Source organism: Bicyclus anynana, chromosome 22, assembly GCF_947172395.1.
Source record: "Bicyclus anynana chromosome 22, ilBicAnyn1.1, whole genome shotgun sequence".
In the NCBI taxonomy this organism is placed as follows: domain Eukaryota; kingdom Metazoa; phylum Arthropoda; class Insecta; order Lepidoptera; family Nymphalidae; genus Bicyclus; species Bicyclus anynana.
The window spans coordinates 6,555,231-6,565,965 of NC_069104.1; the positions used below are offsets into that span (position 1 = coordinate 6,555,231).

The 10,735-nt window shown below is 36.7% G+C and overlaps 1 protein-coding gene across 1 annotated transcript in view; it reads right to left on the reverse strand.

Moving 5' to 3' along the window:
* LOC112043371 (DE-cadherin) overlaps positions 1-8,432 on the reverse strand; it is a 334,333-nt gene extending 325,901 nt beyond the window's left edge. Inside the window, exon 1 of the mRNA XM_052888463.1 lies at positions 7,924-8,432. Coding sequence (XP_052744423.1) covers positions 7,924-7,996 — 73 coding nt within the window. The 5' untranslated portion in view covers positions 7,997-8,432. The remainder of the gene's footprint in view (positions 1-7,923) is intronic.
* Positions 8,433-10,735: the final 2,303 nt, after the last annotated feature.

A 10,735-nucleotide genomic window follows, 5' to 3' on the forward strand; every position in this document is an offset into this window, starting at 1 on the left:
ACTTGACATAATACGAAATTATGATTCTATGTCACTAATGTCATTAGTGGCCTTTCTGAAACTGAAATCCCTTCGTGGATAACATACAGTAGGTAGGTGTCATTTCCCCGTTGATTTGATGTTTGTTTTAAAAGGTTGTTAATAAAATTTAACCAAACCAAAAAACCACATTAGTGAATGGGTCAACTGAAGTCCATAAATGGGCTGGTTTTTCAAAAAAACCTTACAGCTATTACTTACAATTGCTAATAAAGAAGTATTAAGTAAGCCAAATATAATTGCTAGCTGTTACGCTCATATTTTTCGCCGCGTAGAAAACCCTGAAAGACGATATCAATTATTATTATCAACTAATTACTAAATAGTGCCTATACACGAACATTTCAAAAGTACTTGTAAAGTACGCCTAAGTAATAGCTGATATAGTAAACTTCGCTTAACTATTAGGTACAATATTTTTAATAGTATACTAACCGAAGTTCTTCTGCCGTGAAAATCTGCGATAGAATACAATAAAGAAATTAAGCTTAAGTACTTATCCTAAAACCTTATAACTTGATTTTTTCTTTACATTACAAGGTAGCCCTTGACTACAATCTCACCAGATGGTAAGTGATGTGGCATTCTAAGATGGAAGCGGGCTAACTTTTTAGGAGTATGAACATCCACACCCCTTTCGGGTAACTAGGCACGGCCGAAGCCTCCCACCAGCCAGACCTGGACCAATTAAGAAAACCTCAACCGGCACAGCCGGGAATAGAACCCATGACCTCCGTCTTGTAAATCCACTGCGCCACGGAGGTCGTTACAACAGTAGTAGAGTAGTATTGTCAATTGAGTTTATAGTTTATACTTATAGCCACCTTATAGCCTTGAAGTTCTAGTCTTGAGTGAGTGAGTCAGTCAGTCATTGGTATTTTCAATTATCTATAGAGATACACGTATTTACCTGTTTGTTCCACGTAAACAAGACAGACAGTAATCATTAAATTAAAAAAAAAAATCGATAAACGATATGCTCTCTCGCAATTGTCATTCGCAATTTATCTAATACTGTCGCGTCAAAGTAAAATCAACCTAACGGATGTCATCTTAAGGTGTTATTTTCAGTGTTATAGATTTTTATTTTACTGATCTTCCTTTAAAAGGTACAGGTACTAGAAGTCTTAAAAACGAACACCTCATCTCAGGGAAGCGTTTTGGCAATACTTACAAATTGGATAAAGACTCACATAGTGGGTTGGTATGTAAAACTGCATTTACGAGGTTCAATGAGGTTGATAGAGGAATTTAATCAACAATCGTTGGCGTTTGTAGAATTCGTTCCAAGGTTGCTTGCATTTTACGTAATCCTTCAAGATACGTACATTTATACCCGCGTAGATCCCATTCCTGTAGAAATACAGGAATAAAATATAGCCCATATATTACTCGCTAATATATATGGTTATATTTTATGCTGAGCCTTGATAGCCGAGTGGATATGACCTCTGCCTCCGATTCCGGAGAGTGTGGGATTTTTCAGTTGTGTGCGTTTTAAGGAATTACTTAAATATCACATGTCTCAAACGGTGAAGAAAAAACATTGTGAGGGAACCTGCATACCAAAGGTTTTTCTTAGTTATCTGCGTGTGTGAACTCTGCCAATCGGTATTGGGCCAACATGGTGGTCTATTGGCCTAACCCCTCTCATTCTGATAGGAAACTTGAGCACAGCAATGAGCCGAATATGGGTTGATGAAGATGGTGCACACAACTGAAGAGTTGGAGGACCGGATTCGAACCCACACCTTCCGGAATCGGAGGCAGAGGTCATATCCACTGGGCTATCACGGCTCTATCCCGTAAGAATACAAGGATAAAATATAGCCTATATTACTCGCTAATGATGTAGCTTTCCAGTGGTGATAGATTTTTTCAAAACGATCTAGTGGTTTAGCCGTGAAAACTTTACAAACAATCTCAATTCCACAGAATTTTAATAATCAGTCGAGTTAAAACAATCAAAAAATCAACTCTATAAAATATTATTTAGTTTACAAGTAAGGATTGTAAGGAGACTTATACTACAGCCTTTCTTGATGAGTACTGTTTACCAACAAATTAAAAATGAGGGTATAAATCACTAGTCATTTCACACCTAATAATAATTATACTCATAATTAACTTGTTTATAAATTAATTACTATAAATTTGAGTATGCTTAGAATAATTAGATATGCTTAATATTTATATAACATTTTATAAAGATAACATAGATAATTTAAATTAAATAAGTTATGAAATGACATGCGTTTTCTAGCTTCTTTTCTTATTTATTTGTTGGTAAACAGTACACATCAAGAAAGACTAGTATAGATTTGTAGTTGGTCATCAAAATAGACGGATGCGATGATCATAGTCAAGCTCAAGCTTAGGCTGCATTACCACCTACCATGCAGTGTAAATTCAGCTAATAGGTAGGTATCATATAGTTAAAAAAATAATACAATTCGCAATGTTAGTTACCGCATGGCTTCGTCGAGACCGCAAACGCGCGGTGTCACGTGACGTCACCACATTGGCAGCCGTATTACAGAAGCCATAACCGAACGCCGGCGCAGGCAAATGAACTTCAACACAATGCACTGTACATTGCCACTTCAATTTATCGCCATTTAAACTTGGGTCCATTAAAAGCGCGTATTGTAAAGCGGGCACGACGAAAAATTCCGTTGTAGTTACATTTTTGTGTTATCTGGAGTGAGGTGAGTGCAAGGAGAATAAATTAAGGCTAATGAATGACTTATTGTGTGAGGGACAGGAAATTATTATTGGACCGGTCGTGTTACGTATTAAGGGCCCGCCCAAGATAATTAATGTTGCTCGTAAGTACTTATTTTTGAGCGCGATTTAAATTCCTTTTAAGTAAGCACAGAATTTAAGCCTTAGGTGAAATGGTTTTATAAAACCGTTAACATTTTATCTACATGTGCAGTCAGAATAAAATTCTTCAAAAAACTTAGCCTACTTATATAAAAAAAATTAGCTATTTTACACAAGAAAATATGTCTTAAAAATTATAAAAAATATTGAAAAATTATACATTAAAAATGTTAACATTAAATTTTATTTTAATATTTCATTTAGATCGAGTCTCCGTTTTATAAAACAAACAAAATTCAAATACATAAGTATTAACTTACTTACTTAAGTATTTATAACATTAGGGGCCGGTTGCACCGCCTTCTAATAAGTATCTGCAGGCCTAACTTGCGACCAACGACATTATCTCGTAAAGGCATATCGCCTAATATCGCTCTATCTCCATTGCGTTGTGTTGGGACGAAAGAAAAGCTATATTTCCGGTTCGCCATTGGTCGATTTCTCACAAGATATTATGTCGTGGCGCGCATGTTAGGCCTACTGATTTACAAGTTTTATTAATGTCGTTTGACATGAGTAAAAGAGTGACAAAAAGTTACGTTTAACCTAACCAACACTTATCAAAAAGTGATGAAAGTGTGTGACAAGTTAACCCCCTTAATAATAATGGTTGTCACACACGAGTATGTGTGAAAGAATTCGAAGAATCGAATCGAATATCGTTAGGTGCTTGGTTACGTAATCTTTTGACCGTTGAATGAATAGTGAGTAATTTCAAGCGAATTAAAACGTGTGACATGCAATGCAAATGATAGTATTAATCCGAATCGACAAATTTAACTGTGCTTGCATGTAAATTCTTTTAATAGTTTGCGTAATGAATTTTTTGATAATCTATTTCAATGGCCAGTCATTCTTCAATTCTCGGAATGTAAAGACAATTTATTTATTAACATACTTTTCTGTCATTCTTAGCAGATGAAATTGGGCTTTCTGATACTATCTACTTACTTACAGTACAGTAAGAAAAGGCAAGTATAACTATAACACTAACTGCCGATGCGCGTCCCGCATTTCACCCGCGTGATTCCCGTTCATATATAGCCTTTAGCCTTTCTCGATAAATAGGCTATCTAACACTGAAAGATTTTTTCTAATCTGACCAGTAGTTCCTGAGATTAGCGTGTCAATCAAACAAACAAACTCTTCAACTTTATAATATGAGTATAGATGTTAATTCTACGAGTACATTGATATTATATTATAAAGTAACATTTGTATTTTTTGTAATGTAATGAATAAACTGAAAAATAACTGGACTGCTGTGATAATGTCGCTTTCTTTAAAAAATTTAATAATATGCTAGCCACTCACCATCCAATAAGTTCACGTGCCTGCACCGCTAACGGCAGGACACGTGCATGACATCATTGCGACCAACACACGATCAGTTTTATCGGATGTCTTGCTACATAGTTACATTATCAGGGAGTAAAATAGGCTATATCTTTTATCCCAGTATTCCTACGAGAATCAGAACTACGCGAGGTTCTTCTAGTTAATAATGAATGGCTAATTTTCTTGAAAAGAAAATTATGAGAAATTGTGTTTAAAATTATTCCCAATTTTTTATTTTATAAGTAAGTAATTATTATGTAGGTTTTCACGTAGGAAGGTAAATATTTCTAACTCTATAATACTTAATTACTTAAAACTATTGTTTAATAACTACTGCTAAAATCAAAGTTATTGATTATGAAAATTGTTCAACACAACTTTTCAAAGTTATGGCGTTTTCACGATTTAACTTAGCCATCCCGAGGCATTTTAAATCCCAGTGTGGGAGTCAACCCTTGCCTTTCTAGGGTAAAAAAGTTAATGTTACCCAAGCAACGCGATAAGGGTTGACATGTGTGGAGGGATCCCGTTTTATGATGTTGTCATAATCCCTAATTTGCATAATAATTAGTTCAAAAAATCGTTTACTTTCGCCTCAGTACACGAGATTTATCACTTGATTCATTAACAACATTTTTGTTCTTGCGCAATTTTTCCGTTTTTCGCCTCCGTCGCAAAAAGAAGGGTGTTATAAGTATGACGAAAAGGCCCAGGAAAGAAGAAGTCTGTCTGTCTGCCTGTGTGTCTCTCTGTGGCATCGTAGCTGTCAAATAGTTGGACCGATTTCGATGAGGTTTTTTTTATTTAATAGCTAGTTTTTTTGCGATGGTTCTTACTATGTTTGGTCAATATCGGTTAAGCAGTGTAAAAGTATCAGCTCTTTTTCAAAATGACAAAATGATGTATGTTATCAACTGAGTCGTTGGGATGTCAGCCGTTTTCCCATATCTATCTATTGATATTTTTGGGCCAGTAAAAATTATCTACTACCTACCTTGAACTACTATAATATGTGACTTCAAGTGTTTACAAATCTACTATATAAAAATAAGTCGGGTTTTCCTTCCTGATGCTATAACTCCAGAACGCGCGAACCGATTTCCACGGTTTTGCATTCGTTGGAAAGGTCTCGAGCTCCGTGAGGTTTATAGCAAAAAATTCAGGAAAAGGTAGTGGTAGGGTAGGGGTAGGGTAGGGGTAGTGTAGGGTAGGATAGGGGGTAGGGTAGGGGTAGGGTAGGGGTAGGATAGGGTAGGGTAGGGGTAGAGTTCGGTAGGGGTAGTTGAAAGTTTACGTCGAGTTTCACGCGGACGAAGTCGCGGGCGTCCGCTAGTATCTTAATATTTATCAATATTATTTAATTTTGCCTAAACACAAGAATTTATCACCTAAGGTAACTAACATTCTGTGTAGGTAGGTAAACTAAATTAGGTACTTACTTAAAGATATTTTTCATATTATTACTATTACTACCCATCTGAATCATTTTGTCCACAACATCAAAGTGGTGTTTATAAATAACTACTTATGTAGACTTGTTTACTCAACTGTTGGCGCAGGGTTCCCAACTTAGGGGTTTTCCCCTCAGATTTAGGGGGCAAATAAGTGAAATGGGATTTTTTAGGGGTCTGAAATTTTTAGGGGTATTTTCAGGGATTTTTTGACTCTTTAATATTTTTAAATTGATGATAATTTTAATATTTCTTTCTTGGCCTAGCGACTTATAACGACATATAATACGTTATTCTACGACCACTCTGAGGCAATTGGAGGCAATTTTCATCGAATAAAAAAAATTGGTAAATTTATTCATTGTCAACATGTATGATTTCAAAAAATCTGAATCTTCAGATAAAGACGTAGTATTTTGTCTGTATTAAATATAGACTTTTAAACATATGACAGCATAATATTTCTAAATTATTATGAATTTATATTTTTTAGGGGGACAACTCAATAATTAAGGCGATTTTAGGGGTTCTTGACACCAACTTTAGGGATAAATATTTTGGAGAGTTGGTAACACTGTGTTGGCGGTAGGTACCTATCTTAAAGTAACTTGGTAGGTATTTAATACTACCTAACCTACCTACCTAGCCATAATATACCTACATACTGAATCATTGTTAACAAAGACAATTTACATTAAATTAATATAAATTCAAATAGTCGCCTACCTACTTATCTATGCAACAATGTAATGCTAGCCACGCACAATCAAGCTGAGCATCAATTCTGCAGGACACTTACGCTTGGGCATTGAAAAAAATATCGTAACAGTACCCACATTTTGATAATTTTTCACTGCCCACAACCCACATACCTAAACGCGATTTAACGGCAAGCATGATTGTATGTGGCTGGCGTAAGTAATTTTTTTTTATCAATGACAAGTTCATTAATTCGCGATCTGCAAGAGCACATTACGCCTGCATTCTGTAAAGTTACAGCGATGTGACATCGCTCATTTCTATAGCAACATCGTTTTTAACGACCTTTTATTTTCTGGCATTCCATACAAATAAGGTTCAATTACAATTTAAAACCGTGGCTGAGTTTGTTGTGGGCTCTTCTCGGACCAAGGCCTTTGGAACCCTCGTAACTTTAATTTTAAGTTTTGGACTATTATTACCACCATTAGATTAAATTAAATTACCTATGACATAATCATGACTTTTCAAAAGTGCTTTTAAACTAAGCCTAATTGATATAAATGAATTTTGAATTTTGATAAAACATGTTGTAGGCGAACAATACATCGACGAGTATAAAACAGAATCAAACCCGAGTTTTTTCAGATGTCAAGCCGTTAGCGCTGCAGGCATGTGTGCTTATTGGATAGTGGATGGCTAACTTAAGACGGTAGTGAGCTTATTAAATAACGGTAGTAGTAGTAGCAATCGGTACAAGCTTATTAAAAATTTCTAAGGGTCTTTAACATATCACTAAGTGTGCCTTGCGTTTTCACCTTACGAGTATCAGATGCCATTTCTGTAGAAATATCGGAATAAAAACCAACATTTCTAATTTAATCTGCTTTTGACTGGATAAGTACATTAACCTCTAAAAAAATACGATACCAACAAATACAACAAATAAACTTGTAATTGTCGACTTCATTCTATTTCTATACCAGTAATGTTTATCAAATGATAAATAGGTAGGTTATGCCTTGATATACACTCATTTATATAATTTCTTAAAACAATTAAGTAATTTTACTTACCTACCTACATACGGTTATCTTCTAAGTCTTGTTATTATTAACTCTAAATGTTATCTATCTACCTACATAGTGTAGCATTTTAGAATAAATATTTCAAGTCTTTATTTTTATAATAGGTATGATATATGTATTTTTAAGGTGCGAGTATTTTATAGGTAAACATTTTCCGATAACTCTTATCTTGGCTGTGAAATAACGTATTATTCATGATATCGATTGAAATTGCACCTAACAGGTGAGTGGGTACCTACTACCTAGAAAATTTATTCACGTTCTTAAAATATGACGTCACGGTACAATGAATGGTTAAAATTTCTAGTTTCCGAGAAGGGAACAATAGGCCGTAGAACAAAGCGCACACAACCACGGCGCCGTGGTTGCGCGGGCACAGGGCTCAGGTAAAGAAAGCATCATACAAAGCCGTTTTTGCCCACCTTTCGTATACTGCGCCGACGCCACCGCAACCAACAGCGCGGCGATGAGCCCCCTCTCTCCCCCTCGTACCATTTTCTCAAATCAAACTTGAAGAAATTACGATTTTGAGCACGTCACTATAGTAAAAACTTGTCACAAGAAGCGGCGGAGCACACACGGAGTCTTGTATACACACAAATCACGCACACTATCACATAATAAGAACGCACATCCATTTGAAAAATGTTCGTTTTATCCGATAAAGGTAACCGCTTCGCACGACTCGTGGGACGAAGCATGCAGGTAAAACGAGTAAGCCTATTAAGTTACGATAACTTAAAACTACTTATTTAGGTCGGTCCTAGTCAATTAAACACTACGCGTTGCGCTAGACACGGCAGTTCTGCACAATTTTATGTTTGGAAACTTTACATATTTTCGTAAAACAATTTCGAAGTTGAGAACGATTACGGGCGACACGGAACACACGACCGCCCGACGCATCGTTCGCGGCAGACTGGCGTGAAGTGAGCGAACAATCAACAAGTTGCGCTCGTAGCGAGTCGCGAGGCGGGCCGTTGCAGGAGCATGCGCTATCCGCGTCTATGTTCATACTCGACTTGCAAGTTGATTCTGTCGTCTTCCCCCGCGCTGAGCGCCGACCGGCAAAACTTTGAAACCGGTATTTTTCGCGCAAAAAAACAAGAAGTCGGGACCTCTCCAGTTATACGCGGCGCCGCTGCGAACCTGGTCTCAGACCTACTGTATCTAGGCACTACAAGTTGAATAATCCCTCAGTCGATCCAGATTATAAGGTGTCTAAACCTATTCTAGGTTAATAAAGTTGTTTTGCTGTAAAAATACTACAAATATACTTAAACTACAGTCTTTCTTGATGAATACTGTTTACCAACATTGTAATTAGAAATGAAGGTAGAAAACGCCTGTCATTTCAGAACTTATTTATTTTAAACTATGTATGGCTTGTATAAAAAAGATTACATAAAATATTTTAAATATATCTAATTGTTCTAAGCTTATAAATTTCATAAATTTAAGAACAAGTTAATTATGTTAAATGACTAGTGATTTATACCCTCATTTTTAATTTGTTTGTTGGTAATTGGTAAACAGTACACATCAAGTATAGGTATTTTCATAAATGTAGGTAAGTAGATATTTAAATATAGTTTTCCGTTTATTGGTAGATAAGTAATTGTTTACTTTACATAGGCACAAAAAAGGCTGTGAAAATTGATGATATTGGGATTGCGATTTATACTAAAAATTAGCGCTGATTTTAACAAAAGATAAGGCTGAATTTGCTGCAATTCCCAACACACTGCTATGCATGACAGTTTCACCTACAAACTTACAATATTATTTTGTAACTCTAAGTTAGTGTAAAATTTTTAAGCATTATGCGTGAAGCATTATGCGTGAGAATACACGTGCGTCACCTCTAGTATGGGTATCAAGTTATAAGAATCATAGGCTAGTGCATTTAACCGATAAGGTACTGTTACACATGCTTTAAAATAGCATGCTATTAAGTATGCTCCAAACGAGCATATCATTAGTTTACATTTGCTAGCAATAAGCATGCTATTTTTAAGTATGCTCCTGAATAAGCATGCTCAAAGCAAACATTCCAATCACACATGCTAATTTGTATCTATCGCTCTCTGTCTATAGTATCGTGTTAGACAGGGAGATATAAAAGTGAAAAGAATACAGAATAGCAATCCTGATCGACTAGTAAACTGATTAGCAAACCTGTTCAGACGCGCTAAAAGCACGCCCCCTTCCACCCGCGCAGCAAGCAGCATACTCATAAATCGCACGACTGTTGATTCTTGAGCAAGCTCGAAATAAGCATGCTCATTATTAGCAATGTTGCGATACACATACTATTAAGTAGCAACTGCTCAATAGTAGCATGCTTTCGTGCTTGAAATGAGCATGTGTAACAATAGCTGTAAACTGCATTATCGCTTACTAGGCGTGATGGTAGCTCATGTACCTTTATTTGACACAATAACATAGAATTGAAAATTTTGGAAATCCCCTGAAAGTCATGAAATTATCTTATTTTTTTTAATGCTCGTATTACTGAAGATTTGTGTGAGCGAAGCCTTGTAGAATCTAATTGAAGATATTATAAATATGAAAATATTCCATTTTATTTTTCTAGATTTTTTTTACATAAACTTACGAGTACATCAGCTTCGAGAGCTGTGATAGCCCAGTGGATATGACGTCTGTCTCCGATTTCGTAGGGCGTGGGTTCGAATCCTGTCCAGGGCATGCACCTCCAACTTTGCAGTTGTGTGCATTTTAAGAAATGAAATATCACGTGTCTCAAACGGTGAAGGAAACATCGTGAGGATACCTACCTGGGAATTTTCTTAATTCTCTACATTCAGCGGGCAATGGAGCGAGCTATGCTTGGAGTTTCTCTGCGTGATCGAATCAGGAATGAGGAGATCCGCAGACGAACCAAAGTCACTGACATAGCTCAGCGAGTCGCGAAGCTGAAGTGGCAATGGGCGAGCCACATAGTTAGAAGAGCCGATGGACGTTGGGGTCCCAAGGTGCTGGAATGGCGACCCCGCACCGGTAAGCGCAGTATTGGGTGACCCCCCACTAGGTGGACCGAGGATATCAAGCGGGTTGCAGGGAGCCGCTGGATTCTGGCGGCTCGAGATCGTTGTGCTTGGAGGTCCATGCAAAAGGCCTATGTCCAGCAGTGGACGTCTATCGGCTGATAAGGTGAGGGAAGTCAAGGTCTACGTTTGTAAAATCTGTCAATCCGCATTTGGCCTGAGTGGT